The sequence below is a fragment of the Quercus suber genome, unplaced genomic scaffold (assembly GCF_002906115.3).
Source record: "Quercus suber isolate HL8 unplaced genomic scaffold, Cork oak 2.0 scaffold_147, whole genome shotgun sequence".
Taxonomy (NCBI): Eukaryota; Viridiplantae; Streptophyta; class Magnoliopsida; order Fagales; family Fagaceae; genus Quercus; species Quercus suber.
Genome location: NW_027069608.1, coordinates 705929 through 725545, shown reverse-complemented (window position 1 = coordinate 725545; position 19617 = coordinate 705929). Strand labels below are relative to the sequence as shown.

Genomic DNA, 19617 nt, shown 5'->3' with positions numbered 1-19617 from the left:
ACATAACAACCTGTTCTTCATGTTCTTCCCAAATTCAAGAAATTAACCCAGCAACCAATCCAATCTCTAGTAAACCCAAATCCAAATTCAGCAACCAAATCTAATCTCCATCAAATCCAGAAAAACAAGAAATAAAACCCAGAATCAAGAGCAAACCTAGAACAACAGCAAACCTAGAACAAATGCAAACCCATAAGAGGGCAGGTGAACCCAGAACTGTTCTTCATGTTCTACAGAAAAGAAGATGAAAACTTGCCCAGAAAATTAAAATAATCAATATTTTCTTTTCTTTTATTGATTTTCTTAGCAAATAATCAAATCCATGAACCTAGAAAAATCAAAAGTCGAGAGATTGCATGAACCCATGAAACATGAATCAAATCCAAGAAAATCAAACCCATGAACCCATGAATCAAAACCCATGAATCAAAAGAGAGAGGAAGAGGGATTCGGGTTCCAGAAAAATCAAACCCATGAACCCAGAAAAATCAAAAGTTGAGAGATTGCGTGAACCCATGAAACATGAATCAAATCCATGAAAATCAATCCCATGAACCCATGAATCAAAAGAGAGAGGAAGAGGGATTCGGGTTTAGAGAGAGAAAAAAAGTCAGAGATCGACGAAGAAAGAAGCAAAAGGACGATACAAACACAAACAAGCAAAAGTCAGAGATTGCATGTCGTGCCCATGTTACTGATCTCCTCTGCCTCTTCTTCTTCTTTTTTCTCAGGCCGATCTGCTCTTCTAACTCTTCTGGGCCGATCTTCTTCCCTCTTCTTTTTCTCAGCCATGGTTTGGGATATTTTTCAACCAACCCAATCTGAGAGCAAGTCGTCTCAGATCGAGAAAGATAAAGACTAAGAGAGACACACAAACACACAAACTAATTTGGGTTTTTTAGCACTATAAATACGCATCTCTGGCTGATGTTGTTTGGGATATTCATTAATTTACTTTTGTTTTGATTTTACTTTTTTGGTTTATCTTAAAAGAAAGAAGAAAATGAAATAGATACAAACACAAACACAAAAATGCCAACATAGAGCGTGAACAGTGTTAATTGCTCTAAATTTTTTTTCCTTAATCTTTAAAACTGTAAAGTTTTTTTTTTTTTTGAATTTTTCAGTTTAAACTTTAAATTGAAATTTTTTATCAAAATTTAAAAATGCTGACCTAGCATTGAAAAATGCCAAATAAATTTTTTTAATAATATTTTAATGTCATATCAGCGCCACGTCAGCAACCGTTTGCCACGTAATAGGGTTCTGTTACTTGGATGACAGCAAGGACCAGTTTAAAAATGATTTTAAAAAATCAGGGACTGACTTAGAAGCAAAATCAATTTAGGGATCAAATCGAGAAATAACCCAAAATGTAAGGACCAAAAGTGTATTTACACCCAAAAAAAATAAAGAAACTATGCACATAGAACAGTTATAACATATGAATTGATCTAGCTCCACCTTCCCTAATCCCAAAAGAATCATAGAATTAGTGATATCAATGACAATAAAATGTAAATGCTAAAAGCACTTACGAGGAAACTCTGCACAGGGAAGTACTAAACTTTATTGGAAGTAAGAAAAACTCAAAACGTAGGTAAGCAACATCAATCAAACCATGGTCCCAAAATTTTGGGGTTAGCTAGAATTCTCAACAGGCTAATCAAGGTCAGCCACATTTGTTCTTTTCCATCATTCTATTCTACCCAAAAGCATACTCCATGTTACCTTCTTAATTGACATGTCCCATTTTGATTGAACTTGGACAGTACAAGTTTGTCAATAGGTTCATATTATTGATGATATAAACAGTCTATTCGAAGTAAAAATTCATGGAATCTTGAAGAGGTAAAACATTTTAGTCAAAGTTTCACAACATAAGGAAAAGAATAAGTTAATCAAGTAGCTCGTGAACAAGCTCGAGCTTGCTTAACAAGAAAATGAGTCAAAAGTTTGAACATAAAATCTTGTTTGGTGATGAACTCGAGCTCATTTACAGCAAACTCGTGTCGTAAGACAAATTAGGTGTTTTTTTTTTCGTGAATTGGGTTTAGAAGTTTGGACCCTTTAGAAGAAAGGGTTAGTCTTCAAGAATCAATATGGGTTCAAAGATATAATTTAGGGTTTCTACGTTTTTTTTTTTCCCCCTCAAGTTGAGTATCAAAAAGTAGAATAGAATTGAATATAGAGAAAGAGAAAGATTGATAGGGAAACAAACCTGATCAGAGGAATCAATTCGCTTGTTTGGTTGATGACAAGGTCTTCTTCATGCTCTCGCCATTTCCGCATTCGATACTGCCTATCTCTCCAGTCGGCGAGTCTTAAAGTCGAGTCTCAAATTGCATATATATATATATATATATATATATATATATATATATATGTGGTTAGGCTAGTTGATCCCAAGTTCGACCCTTCGCGTGAGAAGTGAGTTTTTTGCTATTTAATTTTTTAAAACCTTAGAGCATGACATAAATACGGAAATACCCCTATTTTATTCTTCCCTTTTCTTTTCTTCAGCCGCTCAGTTTTTTCTGTCTCTTTCTTCAAGCTGTGAAAATCTTACACATTTGTACATTACAGGACGCCAAACCAACGAACATTGGTCGGTCTTTCCTTCCATTCCTCACATCCCATTTTCCCACAAACATTCTCTGCAGTTTCTTGCCACTGAGTTTTTTTTTCCCTGGAAAGTTTCAAACCGAACCGAGCACACCCCTGTCACACACCTTGCTCACCACCACCAAGCTGTTTCAGCAAAACCCAAATTGAACACACACACATAGCGAGAGAGAGAGATGGATAAAGTGAGGATAGAAGAGGTCCAGTCCACTACGAAGAAGCAGCGCATCGCTACTCACACTCACATCAAAGGTCTTGGCCTTGAGGTATATAAATTTCACACTCTAATTTTCCACTTTTACACGCTTTAAGGGTTTTTTTTTTTTTTTTTTTTTCTTGGTGTTTTAAATTTCTGTAATTTATTGCCGACTTACATTTTCTTTATATAAATGTATTTTCAAATAATTGTTTTAAAAAAAATGATATGGCAGTTGTTCTAACTGTGCTTAGGGCGCGTTTGTATAAGCTATTGGAAGATTGTTTTTTGAGTTTAAAATAAGAGTTTGTAAAAAAAAAAAAAGGGACGTACGAGGAGTTGTGGTTGCAAAACAGAGTTTTGGGTTTTAAAAATACTCTTTTAACCTTCCAAAATGCCTAACGAAATGTACCCTTAGTATCATATATTTTGTTCCAAGCCCGGAAATAGAGGAGGGTTGTGGCAGGTTGTCGGCATTCGTGAAATTTAGTCACTTTATTATGAATTATTATGTGATTGGTAGGAGTTATACTTGTTTGGTCACTGAATATGATGCTGAGATTAGTTCTTTAGGACTATATGATTCTGAGGATTTTAGATGGTTGTACGGATATATTGACCTATATCATAGGTTGACGTGTTTTTTCAAAAGTGGAAGACCCTTTGCTTTGTGTGCAAGAAAACAACGTATGGAAAATAGAGCTTGTGAATGTCAATTATAAAGAAATGTTTATGGTCAGCAAAGGTGGGAAAAGGGGTCACTTACCATATATTTTGTTCATAGCACGGTTCCAAGCCTGGAAAAAGAGGAGGGTTGTGACAAGGTTGACAGCTCCCATAGAATTTAGTCACTATATTATGAATTATGTGGTTTGTAGTAGTTCTACGTGTTTGGTCACTGAATATGATGCAGAGATTAGTTCTTTAGGACTATATGATTCCGAGGATTTTAGATGGTTGTATGGATATATTGACCTATATGTTGATGTGTTTTTTTTTAAAAGTGGAAAACCTTTGATTTGGGTGCAAGAAAACAACATATGAAAAATAGAGCTTGTGAATGTCAATTATAAAGAACTATTAATGGTCAGCAAAGGTGGGAAAAGGGGTCACTTATCATATATTTTTTCATAGTGGGTTCCAAGCCTGGAAATTTAGTCACTTTATTATGAATTATGTGGTTGATAGTAGTTCTACTTTTTTGGTCACTGAATATGATGTTGAGATTAGTTCTTTAGGACTATATGAATCTGGGGATTTTAGATGGTTGTATGGACATATTGATAGTGCATTGTCATGCTCTGCTTAATTTTCTTTGTACTGTCCTCTCTCGCCTATATGTTGATGTGTGTGTGTGTGTGTGTGTGTGTGTGTTTTATTATCATTATTATAAAGTGGCAGACCTTTGTTTTGTGGGCAAGAAAACAACATTTGAAATAGAGCTTGTGAATGTCAATTACATACACCTGTTTATGGGCACCAAAGGTGGGAAAAGGGGTCACTTGTCAGGAGACCAAATCCTAGAGGCCTAAATAGATCCTTGCTTGAATTGATATTGTAGGTCATGACTGGTTTTCTGGTTTGATCTTCATGTGAATAACTGGTAATTCTATGTTGGATTTTTGGTCATTAATTTCCAGGCCAGTGGAAGAGCATTGCCCTTGGCTGCTGGGTTTGTGGGTCAGGCAGAGGCAAGGGAAGCATCTGGTCTTGTAGTTGATATGATACGGCAGAAGAAAATGGCTGGGCGGGCACTTCTACTGGCTGGGCCTCCTGGTACTGGAAAGACAGCTCTGGCTCTTGGAATAGCACAGGAACTTGGGAGCAAGGTACTTCTCACATTTTATCTTGGTAACTTCTTTTTTTTATTTTTTATTTATCAACATTTTTTATGTTTCCTTGGTGAGAGTTCTTTGTTGATGTTTCATGTTTTTCCCCCATTATGATATTAGATGATTGATCGCCCTTCAGGCTTATTAAATAAAACTCTTCTTTGTTATTTTGCAGGTTCCATTCTGCCCAATGGTTGGGTCAGAAGTGTACTCATCAGAAGTAAAGAAAACTGAGGTTTTGATGGAAAACTTTCGACGGGCCATTGGTCTACGTATCAAGGAAAATAAAGAAGTCTATGAAGGAGAGGCAAGTTACTAATGCTTCTTTGATATTAGTCTGATGTGACCATAATCTCTTTGTGTTATTTTTATCTTTACTTCTTAATTCTTGATATGTTGCTGTTCTTGTCATAGGTTACTGAACTTTCCCCGGAAGAAGCTGAGAGTGTGACAGGTGGCTATGGTAAAAGTATTAGCCATGTGATCATTGGATTAAAAACTGTGAAATGTGCTAAAAGGAGAATCTAATTAAAAAATTGATTATAGTTTGATCCCTTTTTGGTTTACCTGATACAATGTTGCAGGTGGCTGTTGGTGATGTTATATATATTGAAGCAAATAGTGGAGCAGTAAAGAGGGTGGGCAGAAGTGACGCTTTTGCTACAGAATTTGACCTTGAAGCAGAAGAGTATGTTCCACTTCCTAAAGGAGAGGTTCACAAAAGAAGGAGATAGTTCAGGTCTGTTTTCATTTAGCTACTAGTTTTTTTGTGTATGTTGCATATTCTTAAATTCATAAGTGACATACTAATTTATAATAATAGTGTTGGACATTTCCTGACTATGTGTGTTCCATATGAGATCAGGATTCAAGATAGTTGCGCATTTCAATTTTTTGACTGTCAGTGTAGTTAGTAATTGCAGCATTTCTTTCATAAATGCCATATCGACATTGTGTGAAGCATATGCCATCAAAATATAAAGAATTTAAGCTGCATATTTGTTTGACCTGAGGGAAATGCGTTACAGAAATTATCTGACGAGACGTAACTGACTCTTGAATTTGCTTGAATTTCTCTTATGACTGCAGCCAACCCAAGGATGATATAGCTAGAATTTAATGCCTCTTAAGTTGGTTGAACTTATCAGCTTGTGACTCTTGGTGGCTTAGTAAGTTGTTGAGCTTCTTATAGGATTTGTAACCATTAGGCCTGTTCTAAGTGGTAAAGTGGGGGGTGGAGTTGGGTGGTTCATACAATCATATTTTGCTCAGCCAAAGAAAAAAGGGAAAGAAAAAGAGAACTAGGAGAGAGAAAGAGTGAGACTGAGCTTAATGTATATAAGCATTGCTTTTGTTCATATATATATATATATATATTGTTGTGCTTCTGATAGAATTTTCTTTTGTTTTCTTAGATTATGTTGATGTTGACTATTGGTACTGGAAGTTTATACTTATCAGAAGCTCATAAACTGATATTTTTTGCGATGTAATGGGCTTCCTATTTTGATGTTCAGTTTTCTGTTTGCTTATCCAACCTCTAACAGGATGTAACACTACATGATCTGGATGCTGCAAATGCACGGCCTCAAGGTGGCAAGATATACTGTCACTAATGGGGCAGATGATGAAGCCTAGGAAAACAGAAATCACTGACAAGTTAAGCAAGAAATTAATAAGGTACTACATTCATATATATATATATTTTATAAGAATTAATAATAAAGTAAATAAATTATCTACTTCATAAATTTTGTCAGATATAATTTCAATATTATTTTCTTTTGATAGAAGCTATCTGGTCAGCAAGTCATAGAAGTTTCTCAAAAATTTTGCAATTATTTTGGGAAATCCTTTTCTTAAGTTGTTATTATTTTTCTTAACAGTTCTCTGATTAAGTTGAAAATTCCAAGACATTGACACAGTCCATTCTTCTTTTCACCAATAATACATAAAAAAATCATTCTATACTTTGTCTTTATCCCACTATGATGCATTAAAGATGAGATGGTGTNTAATGTATATAAGCATTGCTTTCTGTTCATATATATATATATATATATTGTTGTGCTTCTGATAGAATTTTCTTTATGTTTTCTTAGATTATGTTGATGTTGACTATTGGTACTGGAAGTTTATACTTATCAGAAGTCTCATAAACTGATATTTTTTGCGATGTAATGGGCTTCCTATTTTGATGTTCAGTTTTCTGTTTGCTTATCCAACCTCTAACAGGATGTAACACTACATGATCTGGATGCTGCAAATGCACGGCCTCAAGGTGGACAAGATATACTGTCACTAATGGGGCAGATGATGAAGCCTAGGAAAACAGAAATCACTGACAAGTTAAGACAAGAAATTAATAAGGTACTACATCATAATTTTTTTTGATAAGAATTAATAATAAAGTAAATAAATTACTCTACTTCATAAATTTGTGTCAAATATCAATTTCAACGTATTATTTTCTTTTGATAGAAGCTCAAGTCGTGGTCAGCAAGTCATACGAAGTTTCTCAAAAATTTCTGCAATTATTTTGGGAAATCCTTTTCTTAAGTTGTTATTATTTTTCTTAACAGTTCTCTGATTAAGTTGAAAATTCCAAGACATTGACACAGTCCATTCTTCTTTTCACCAATAATACATAAAAAAATCATTCTATACTTTGTCTTTATCCCACTATGATGCATTAAAGATGAGATGGTGTATGTTTGTTCCCAAAGTTATGTTTTTGTCTAGCTTTGGAGGTAACTTTTTTTTTTTTTTTTTTTTAATGACAGGTTGTTAACCGGTACATTGATGAAGGTGTAGCAGAACTTGTCCCTGGAGTTCTATTCATTGACGAGGTTCTTTTCTCTATTATGTTTGTCCGTGTTTAAATGTTTCATGGTTGCTCTTTACTATTTATTTATTTGTTTATGTATCATTATTTGCAGGTACATATGCTGGATATGGAATGCTTTTCATACTTGAATCGTGCTTTAGAGAGCTCACTATCTCCAATAGTAATCTTTGCGACAAACAGAGGGTTTTGCAATGTGAGGTATGAAATTCTTGTGCACCTTAAAAATTTTGGAGTGCTTCTTCCTTGACCATCTTTTTAACCTTAATAAGCAACTTGTTACATATGAAAGTCACTGTTGCCAGTTGACAGTCATAAATCTTAAAGCAGAAATTGAATGCATTTGTAATTGATTAATAGATATGCATGATATACTTCTCTTAATGTGTTATTATTGTGGTCGGTGTTATCATCATTCAGGCCTTAACCAATAAATTTGCCATCTGTATTGCATTGTTAAGGCATCAGCCTTGATACTTAAGCCATACAAATGAGTGCATCACAAACTTCTTTTGAGCACTATTTTTACTTTATGGCTTATAACTGGAGCAACTTGGAGATGTTTTCTTTGGCTTGCAAGGTGGTCAGGGGATAAGAAAGTGAAGCTGTGCTAATGCCTAAGTAACAAAGAGTTTGACAACTAGGTATTGTATGTGTTTTGTGGGACATGGGTTTGTGAAATATTTTAAACCATGCTGCCCACTGCTAGAGGATCCATACCTAGGAACTTTGTCGATCTGATATGTAGAGCTTTTATATTGTTTATTCATTTTGATTTGATCTGCTAATGTAAACACAAAGTTAAAAAAATATGGTCTTCATGGCTTCTGTAGTCTGTCCATGATTAAATAGGCCTTGGGATGATGCCATGGTGGTTCCACATTTCTCAATGTAGTAAAATGTCAAATGTTTGGATTGATTGATGATCTAAAAGCTGCATTTGGTTGGGTAGGATACGGTTTGCACCCCAATTGCTAATGGTGGATTGGGCGAAAAAAAGTTAGTGACCTTTAACGAGAACATTTTGGGTAAATGGTTATGGCATTTTGGGTTGAAGGAAATGCTTCTATGGAGACGTGGTAGCCGTGGAATATGGAGAGGGGTGGCGAGGTTGGTGCACAAAGTCTGTTCGAGGAACTCATGGTTGTGGCTTATGGAAAAGCATAAGCATGGGTGGGAAGGGTTTCTACAGTATATATACCTGCTTTGATATAGGGGAGGGTAGTTGTGTTTGGTTTTGACATTACAAGTGGTGTGGTGACCAACAATTGAGGATGATTTTTCCGGATTTATATGATTGTTCATTAGTTAGTGATGCCTTTATTGGCTCCTTGCCGGGGAGACAGAAGGGAACATAGGAATTGGGGTGTCAGATTTGAGCATGACTATTCCAATATCCCTCATCGAGAGAGTAGAGATAGATTGATTTGGCAATTGAAAGGGAATGTAGATTTTGATGTGCGTTCTGTTTGTGATGCCTTAAGGGGTCCCTGTTCTAAGAGTTTTCCTGGGAAAAGTATTTCATGTGTCAAGGCCCTAGGAAAATTCCTTGCGATAATCTCATTAAGAGAGTATTCATGCTAGTAGGGTGGTGTTGTAAGCACCATGGTGGGGAGATTGTGGAGCATCTTTTGTTACACTGTAATGTTGCATTCAAGCTGTGGATTTTGTTTGGATGGTGGAATTGAATAGGTGAGCGTTTTTCACATATTTCTAATCTGACTCTATTATGTTTGATGTGGACTCTATTGTACGAGCGTAACCATCATAAATTTGAGTATTTGGGAATTTCAAGGACACATTTGATAGAATTATTATTTTATTTTATTTTATTGGTTTGATTGGTATCGGGCATGGGGTTTTACTAATTGTAACTCCATTCTTAAGTTTTTAGAATCATTATACTTCTGTACATAACATCTTGTAATTCTTTAGATTCCTTTGTGTACTTTTCCATGTGCATGAAGTAGTCTCGTTCAATAGAATTCTAATTTACTTATCAAAAAAATTATTGGGGTTTTTTAGCAATCTTATCGAGCAATTGTTTGCTGGGCTAAGTGGACAAGTTCTGTTGTATATGGGCTCAGTGGTGGGGGTTTACCTGCTTGGATGAAAATGGTGGTTAAATTGATTTTGTGCAAGTGATGGAGGTTGGTGGCATGTGTGACAGCGGTTGCTTATATTTATATATATATATATATATATATATTAATTCTTGTATGTGATGCTTTAATTACTTTGATCTTTTGTGTTTATAGTGGTCTACAAACAATAATGCTTTTGTCATCTGGGCCTTATCTCATAGTTGCCTAGGAACCTTGACTTAAGTTACTTTGATGATTTAAATTCTGAACATGAATCTTATAAAAATTTCTGAATATGAATCTGTTTTCATGCAGAGGGACTGATATGAACTGCCCTCATGGCATACCTGTCGACTTGTTGGACCGGTTGGTTATTATCCGAACACAGACTTATGATGTTGCTGACATGATAAAGGTTCAACCCAAATTTTGTGTTCTCACTGTCTACAATTTCTCTTCAACTCCTAACCATATTATCATTGTCCACATACTGATATTTGTGGTCTTTGTTACTGTCAGATTTTGGCTCTCCGTGCAAATGTGGAGGACCTAGTTATAGATGACGAAAGTTTGGCTTACCTGGGTGACATTGGTTTACAAGCATCCTTAAGGTTTGGCTTAATCTTTAGATTTTCTGTTTCTGAGTCCCATCCCTCAAAAGATATTTAGTGACGCTTCTGTCATCTCTTCAGGCATGCAGTTCAGCTGTTATCGCCCTCCAGTATTATGGCAAAAATGAATGGCCGCGACAATATCTGCAAGGTAATAATATGATTTGGATTAATCTGTAATCAATGTGATTGAAGATGATTTAAAATATTGCAGAATTCTTCTTCCATCAACTACATTAGTAATTTTGTTTCAATTTATATGATTTATAGGCGGATATTGAGGAAGTGAAAGCTCTCTATATGGATGCAAAGTCTTCAGCAAGACTTCTTCAAGCGCAGCAGGAAAAATACATTTCATGATAATTCTAAACAATTTTCCCTGAATGTCAAAGGTAGTCTGAATTTGGAAGTAGCATTATTTAGGTTCGGTTAGCTTCTCTGTCGTGGGTTTTGAAGAGCAGGAGGTTTTGGTCAAAGACTTTGGCTTCGTTGATAATTAATGTGTGTAAAGGCGAAATGTTTCAGAAGTGTTCCAAGCTACGGGAAATTTGTGTTTGTCACATGAGTAGTGTCATGGTTATGTTGTCAGCAGCAATGCAAGTAAGTGGTGAAACTCTAGTTGTTGCACCATTCTGTTAATGAATGCATCAGTGTATGGAACTAAGCTTTCAAATACACTTCATATTTACCCTGGAAAATTACTAACCCAGTTATGTGATGATCACTAATTCTCTACTTTATTTAACAATTTTTATGCGAATCTGTGTGAGCTTTATTTACAGCATGGAAGTAGCCATTGCTTTATATTTTCTTCCAGACTCCTGTGCTTCACATGCTACTTGAAGAAATATTGATCAAGGGTAAATTGGAAGATATATATATATATATATTTCTCGAGTTGTTAAACCATTACTATATAAGTCCAATTTCAACATCAAATGTGGGTTTCCTGAAATTATGAAAGAAGGAAAAACTAATAATTTGGTTTTGATGGTGAATGAGATAGTATGTATCCTTTCATTCCTTTGCACAAAGACATTCTTAAGGGTTATGTGTGGAGAGTATTGCAGGACATAATCATCCGAACTCTTGTCTATAGAGTTAAAAGATTATTTTCTTATTCGCAGGGAGATAAAAAAAAAAAAAAAGTTTGGCCAGGTCATTTCAATTACACAAACTTAAAAATGCTCACTCAATTTTTATTATGCAAATCCCAAAGCACAAAAAATTCTTTAATGTGTTTTCATTTTTTTTTTTTCTCGACCTCTTTCTTTCTCCTGCACTCTCACGCTCTCCCTCTTCTTCCTCATCACACTAACCGCATTGCTCTCATCAACCCTCCTTGTCACTTACTTTCACCCCAGCCCTGCCACTATCAAAGCTTTGATCTGACAAACCATAAGTGGCTTCTATGGCGGCATCCACAACGGCTGCATCTCTTGAGCTACTTCACCAACTACCTTTTGCCCATCTTTCTAAATAAAACACAAACTCTAAGTTCTCTACAATTCACTATCTTTCTTATCTCATGTTACACACACACACACACACACACACACACACACACACACACACACACACACTCTCTCTCTCTCTCTCTCTCTGTAGCCACTCCCACTTCCACTCTGAGCCCTAAATAAAATTCAAACCCTAATTTCTCCTCATATAATTTGTCTTTGTTTGATCTTATGCTATGGATTATTGGATATAAATTTGTTCTTATTTGTGGTGGTATTATTCTAATACTCAATTTAATAATAATAATAGCAATTAAAAAAAAATTGTCTAACCCATGGGTCCAACCCGATCCACGTAGGTTAGGTTGGATCCTTGTGATGGGCTGGGTTGGATTAAATTTTTTTTAACCCACCATAGTAAGTTGGGTTGAAAAAACCACTTAACTCGACCCTTGCACACCCATAAACTAAAATACCAAAAAACCATAGATCTAATTTGGTTGGAGATGGAGAAATGGTCATCAACCCTAGTTAAGAGAGGATCCAAATTCCCCAATTGTTTGTTATGGCCACCCAATGGGACTCTCTCTTCAAACTCCGATCTACAAATTGGATTTTGGGCAAATTAGTAAATTACAACTTATCCACTTGTGGTTTGGCTGAAATTTAAGTTACCTACATGTGCTCTGAAATTTGACACTTTATCCACATGAAGTTAGCTCAGTTAGAGTTTTGTAACCCAACTTTGTCAAAAACATGGCTAAATATGTAATTTTGCTTCACTTTGTCTCTCTCCTACAAAAACACAGAAAATATAAAAATACAAGATCAAATAAGATCAAAAAAATCCAGCGGAACACTTATATCACGATATTTTAAATCACAGGTAGGCAACTTAAATTTCAATCAAACCTCAGGTGGGTAAAGTATCAAGTTTCAAATCACAAGTAGGTAACTTAAATTTCAGTTAAATCATATATTGGTAAGTTATAATTTGTCCTTGGCTTTTTTAGTACTTCAGTTTGCTCTTTCTTCGGCATGCTTTCTTCCTTTCCAATTGAATCGGGTGTCTGTGGATCCATCTATTTTGTAATAATGGAAGGAAAATAATGTTATTGTGGATAAGACAAATCATAGGGGCCACATCTTGGAAACCAAGTTCCACGGCTCGATCTTTTTTCTCCCCTAATCTACCAACCCATGTATGACTTGGAGATTTTTTCTTTTCCCCACCTTGATTGCGCTTCTTTGCTTTGACATTTCAAGCGATCCAAACTATTATTGAGTGATAACAATAGCTATGAAAACTCTAGTCTCTAATAAATATCCATATCCGTGTGTCTGTGTCATGTCATATATAGTGTCCAACCCAGATCTTGCACAAAAAAAGGGAGAGAAACAGAGAACACTAATATCTAAACTGCAAGTTGGTCCCCCAGAATTTACAACATTTATCTATCCCTCTTTTTAATTTTATAAATTTAATACCTTATTTTGCAAACGTTTTATTCATTAGCATAAAATTTTTTTTTGAATTATTAAAACGAAATTCTTATTCACTCACAATAGAACGACCATTGTTAGTTTCAAAATTGTGATTTTTAATAATATCCAAAATATTAAAATGATTCACATATAGGCCGGTAAAAGGTTCCTGACATAATATCATGAAGCCCTAAACTCAGTGCTAAAAGTCAACCAAAGACTTAAACTCAAGCTCCAAAAATTAAATCTAAACCTGCTAACCACAACCAGAGTGGGCCGACTTCCTTAGTGGTGTATGAAATTCTCTTTAGTGAGAAATACTAAATGGGCTTCACCACCAGGGTTGTTGGTCTAGTGGTCACGGGCTCATTTTTAGGGATTTGGGAGGTGGAGGTCTCAGGTTCGAATCTCGCAATGGAAAGCATCTGTAAAATAACTCCATATTCTCGACACATACTTACTAGCATATTCGATGGGATTGAGTGCATAGCTATGGCTTATCTGGATCCCTTACTCTTGCAAGTTCGGGTCCAGTGGGTAGGGTGTCACTATATTCACACTCGGTAGAAGACGCCAACTTAAATCAACCCCTACCCATTTTTTGTTATCAAAAATAAAAAATAAAGGGCTTCACATGGCGTTAAGACTTAAAAATCCTTTTTTTTTTTTTCTTTTTTCTTTTCAAAACCAACCAAAGAACAAATCTAGAATTCAAATTCATAGAATAAAAAGATTACATCAATGTACAAAATTTTTACTTTTGTAAAGTTAGAAAGAGATGGTTATAACTTTTAACTTATAATTGGTTGCAAATCCACTCGAAGCGTGGGAATAGATAATCATTTTGTAATTGTAATAAATGTATAATTTGTTTTCTAAAATTTGTTGTGTGGGGGAGCCGAGGATTGAGGAGTCTAATTCGAGGACAAATTTGCCCAATCCAAGAAGGGAAAGGTAGGCCAACTCCAAGGACCGCGCCTACCCAAGGAGAGCAAGAGAGCCAAAGGACAACTAGCATCCCTAAAAAGCCTAAGGATAAGGGAAGGGGTGGCAACGGGAGGGTACAAGACCTGCAAGGGTGGTGGGAGGAAGTTTCTTGAAGAAGATACCTCCCACTTCCGCATTCAATACTCTGCACCAACCTAACCAGTTGCATTAATAAGGAAATGACCACTGAATAGCAACTTCACAGCTAACAACTCTCTCTACCACCTCTAAAAGGGTCTTGATGGGACAAATATCTTAAGTGATCCCCTAAAACGTATAGCTGGAGGGCTGGAATGCAAGGAGAGGGGCCATATAAGGAAGGGAACCCCCCAGAAAAAAGGGGATGAATGTTTTTCAATAAAAAAGGAACAAGTGAAAGAACAAGGAGATGCCTTGTCAAGCAATATTATCCTAACTTATCAATACAAGATCTATCCTTGGAGTCGCTCGAGAAGGCTTTCCATCACTGAATTGTTGGCCCATCTACTCCTATTTGTCATTTAGGTTCTATTAATTTTAGACTTGGGTTGATTTAAGTGTTGCACTTGGCTTAGAATCCGGCTCTATTAAAAATTAATTGTTAGGGCTTGGTTTGAAGATCCAGGCATCACTATTATAAGTAGGCTTGAGCCTTTACTCTTTTAGTTCTTACATGTTGAAAATAATTTTGTTCTTTCTAATAATTAAACAATTTCTAAAATTATTTTTCATCTTTCTATCCCTACCAATATATCATTCTATTATTTTTGGTGTGCTCGATTGATATTATTCCTGTATAAGGTCCATATTCTTTGATATTACCATGATAATCAAACTCATAACAATCTTATACCAACTGTGTATTGTAAGGACTAGATTTGAATCCCTAGCCCAATAGGCAGATGGACTTAGGCCCAAAAAGCTCAAAACAATGAATTTGTAGAGAATGGATTAGAAAACTGGGTTTTAATGAATCAGCCAAATATTCACGTAGATTTAGATGACAAGAAAATGTAAATAGACAAGTTTATGCTGAAGAAAATTGTCCTCGGCAAAGTCCAAGGAGATCTGTTCTTATATATTTCTTTCAGATTTGATTACAAAGTTAGTTCTTGATGCTACAGTATTTTTCTCTTAGTTTTTTGATCCCCCTCTTTCATTACTTCCTCCTTCTTTTATACTCTCTTCCCCTTTCATTTCTTTGCTCTACATGCGTGCCAGATAGTTGGTGTTGATACTTGTCCTATCAGCACCTCTCATAAGTTTTCATGTAGTAGCTTTAAGGCTGAAATCTACTGTTTAGGTATCACCTCCACATTAATGCGGCCAGAGAGTTAGCTGCAGTGCATTTAATGCGGAGGCAGCAGCTTTCTCTTTAGATATTTTAGGACTCCTCCCTGTCTGATGTCTTTGCAATGCTTATCCGCAACAACAGAACTTCTTGGAACGTTACTTTGGTCGACAGACTACCTCTTCGGGTCTCGGCTTTGGCTAGCCAAGGAGGCATTTATCCTCAGTACATCCTGTTGAGCCATTATGACCAAAACTAACCTATTTATTTACTAACACAGTCTCTTCTGACAAAGATTCGTCTTCCTCGGACAAACCCTTGTTCTCGGCTTAGGCCACATGCCCAATATACAAATAGATAATGAACTCATGGGCCCAATATCCCTACATGTATATTTTATTTTCTAAATTTTATTGTAGATAATTTGTTCTTTCTAAAAATTAAATATTTTCAAAAAGTAATTTCCATCACTCTTTTTTTATAAATATATAATTTTTAATGTTTTTCTATTGATATTATTATTCTTTTTTGAAATGGTTCATATTCTTTTAACTATTGTTATTATGCATTACATTTTCTGAATTTCTTTTGGTACAACTAAAATTTTTAAGTTTTATAGTTATTATTTAAATTCTCATTCTCTTTAGGAGATTATTATAGTAAGTTAATAACCAAAACTTATCTTATATTTACAATTGATATTACTCAAATAATTGATAGTACACTTAACTAAAACTTGTCTTTTTCCATTCTTAAGTACACCAAATTGGACTGAATAGACCCAATTAGATTGAATGGGACAGATGTGGATCAAATGGGCTGAATAGACTGAAATGAACTGAATTTGACCGGAATGGACCGAAGTGGACCAAAGTAGTTGAATGGACCGAATGGGACTGAAATGGACCGAAGTAGACCGGATGGACTGAAGTGAATCGAACAGGACTGATTTGATATGTTTCCTATTTTTTTTTTCTTTTACAACTAAAGTTTTTAAGTTTCAAATATATTATTCAAATTTCTCACTCTCTTAAAGAAGATTATCATTATAAGTAAAACTCATCACAAAATTTCACTTAATATTACTCAAATAATTGATAGGCACATTCAAATGCATTACCAAGATTGTGTTTTGATATATATTCAAATTCTCACTTCCAAAATGACTAAGTATTAACTCAAACAAAAACTAAACCAAAGCTATAAGAGGGAGAGAGAGAAGTTATGATAGGAAACTCAAAAAACACAAAACCAAAAAGTATTAACCCAAAATAGAGTTATAAGAAACACAATGATTCATCAACCTAAAGTGGGGTTGCAAGAAAGAATTAAAAACAAAACAATATTAATCAAGATTCAAGAACTTAAAAGGTGAAGCATAAAAATATCATTTCACTTGTAATATTTATTGATAGAATTTTTTATATAAGCCATGTTAGAAATTTGACAAATTTTCTCAATATCCAAACTTTCTCTCCCTAATATCAAAAGCATAGAAAACATATACAAAAAATGTATAAGCCAAAGAAAAAAAAATAAAACAAATACTTTTTGGACCTAAAATACAACAAATCCATATTATTGGAGAAAAAAATGTTACATTTAATACGTTCAACATTTTCTAAAACTATTTCATCTTTTTATCTCTACCAATGTATCATACTATTTGTGGGGCCAGAAAATCGGGTAGCCTCGGCCCATTTCAACCCAGGCCCAAATGGCCCATGCCGAGGACGCATGATGGGTTCGAGGATGACCCTATCCTCGGGCGTCCAAGACCTCGGTACGGAAAAGGGCAAGCTCTGGGCGAATTGTCACCTCGGCATTGAATACGCTCACCTAACCCTTCTGGCCGCATTAATGAGGATGTAACCCCTTGACAGGGCAACATCGATCAGGGTGAACCACTTGAGCACGGATATGACCTTTGATGGGATAGACGGTCAGGGAGAAGGCCAATAGATGATCGACAGAAAGAAGAAGGAAGGGAGAGAGTGAGAGATATATAAGGAAGAGAAGCAAAGTGTAAAGGGGGGGTTGAAAGGGAAGAAAAAGTAAAAGGGGAAGAAAAAACCTCCTTGGCCATGGGCCGAGGAGCATCCCCCAGTTGTAAATTTTTCTTAGTATTTTTCAAATAAAAGGAAAGTAGTTCATGCCTCATGCATGTCGGTGAGCGCCTAAACCTTCGATCCACTCTCTACAAATTCATTGTTTTGGGTTTGTTGGGCTTTTAACCCATATCCTTTGGGCTTGGGCAACAAAAACTAACCCTATAATTGGCGCCGTCTGTGGGGAGGATTAGTGCGCTGGCCGGCGCAACAGGCGATCGTTCTAAGTAATCATTCTACAGAAGATTGGTGATGATGCAAAAAAAAGAGCTACCAAACAAACGATGCAGAAAGACAAGTTCAAAACAGAAGATCCAACAGAAACAAAAAAAAAAAAAAAAACTGTACATTACTTCATTAAACAAAGAGTTACAATCTACAATCAGAGGCTCAGGCAGGCGTGTTTTAAAACTATTCCTACAAGCTAGTTCTACAATCAGAGGCCCAGGTGAACCCGTCCTAAAACTAGCTAGAGGGAAGTGTCAACTGGTGCTTTTATTGGCATTAAGAGAATGGGAGAGCTTGACAATAAAAGCAGGGAAGGGGGCTGACTTGTTAGAAGGCCACCAACAACTCCTTTCTTGGTGCGGCGGAGCTTGAACAAAGCGAGGAGCAGATGCAGGGGCACCGGGACGCCTTCCCCCGTGATGTTCCCTTGATTCTCTCCAATCCTCAAGAGCGTTGGCCGTTGGAGACGGCAACACTCGGGCACCAGCCATGACATGAGTTCGCGCGTCTCCTCCGTCGGAGGTGCGCTCCAGGGAGAGACATTAGGTACTTTAGCGGCATCCCTCCTAGCCACTGCGTACGGCACTGTCAGTGTTACGCATAGACTCTGCCGCGCCGAAAGCCCAATGGGCGCTGCGGTCACAACGGCCCTTGGCACGGATGTCCTCACACCCGCCCAAAGCCGCCCCATATGTGCCAACTCCGGTCACAATTCCGGCGGGGTTATTAAAGGGGCTTGGGGGAATTGAAGGGATGTGTTTCTGTTTGTGTTGGGAAGTTTATGGAGTATGGAGAAACCATCCCCCTAGAAAGCCTTATATAGAGGATGAAGGTTGGTGAGAATTAATCCACACAGAATTCGAAAGGAGAATTATCAGCAGTGCTAATCACAAGGTTATCAAATTTCAAAGGGACCGTAGGCCGCTGGATTTGTGTTCATTCACGAAGACATTAATGAAGGCACGCCTCGCACACAGAAACGTTAAGCGTGGAACGCGAACGGCCAAGGGACGCCTCGTAAATGAAAAAGATGGGGGACTCGGTCTGGAGGTGAGGTCAACGCCACGTGTAAGATCACAGTCCGACCCAAGGAGGAATCGTCTCCAATAAAGCGTTCCGAGGACTAACCCCTTCTTATAGAGAAATGGAAGCGTTAGATAGAACCAAGGCACTGCATGGTCCTCAGACTCAGGCCTGTGGGGAAACTAACCGCTTCGCTATACTTGGATACTAGACAGAACCAAGGTATTGCATAGTCCTCGGACTCAAACCTATGGGGAAACTAGATACTTACAGAGAAATTAAAGCGTTAGACAGAACCAAGGCACTGCATGGTCCTCGGACTCAGGCCTGTGGGGAAACTAACCGCTCCGCTATACCTGGGTACTAGACAGAACCAAGGTATTGCATGGTCCTCGGACTCAAACCTATGGGGAAACTAGATACTTACAGAGAAATGAAAGCGTTAGATAGAACCAAGGCACTGCATGGTCCTCGGACTCAGGCCTGTGGGGAAACTAACTGCTCCGCTATACCTGGGTACTAGACAGAACCAAGGTACTGCATGGTCCTTGGACTCGAACCTATGGGGAAACTAGATACTTACAGAGAAATGAAAGCGTTAGACAGAACCAAGGCACTGCATGGTCCTCGGACTCAGGCCTATGGGGAAACTAACCGCTTAGCTATACCTGGGTACTAGACAGAACCAAGGTATTGCATGGTCCTCGGACTCGAACCTATGGGGAAACTAGATACTTACAGAGAAATGGAAGCGTTAGACAGAACCAAGGCACTGCATGGTCCTCGGACTCAGGCGTATGGGGAAACTAACCGTTCAGCTATACCTGGGTACTAGATAGAACCAAGGTATTGCATGGTCCTCGGAC

At 36.9% G+C, this 19617-nt stretch overlaps 1 protein-coding gene across 1 annotated transcript; it reads left to right on the top strand.

The window, feature by feature from the left end:
* Nucleotides 1-2453: 2453 nt before the first annotated feature.
* LOC112028280 (ruvB-like protein 1) lies at nucleotides 2454-10933 on the top strand. The gene is given in 13 exon segments (XM_065777059.1): nucleotides 2454-2891; nucleotides 4462-4650; nucleotides 4829-4960; nucleotides 5068-5180; nucleotides 5222-5364; nucleotides 5367-5392; nucleotides 6889-7023; nucleotides 7437-7502; nucleotides 7593-7699; nucleotides 9898-9997; nucleotides 10102-10193; nucleotides 10275-10344; nucleotides 10464-10933. Coding segments are annotated over 13 exon segments (1353 nt in total). The 5' UTR covers nucleotides 2454-2801; the 3' UTR covers nucleotides 10554-10933.
* Nucleotides 10934-19617: the final 8684 nt, after the last annotated feature.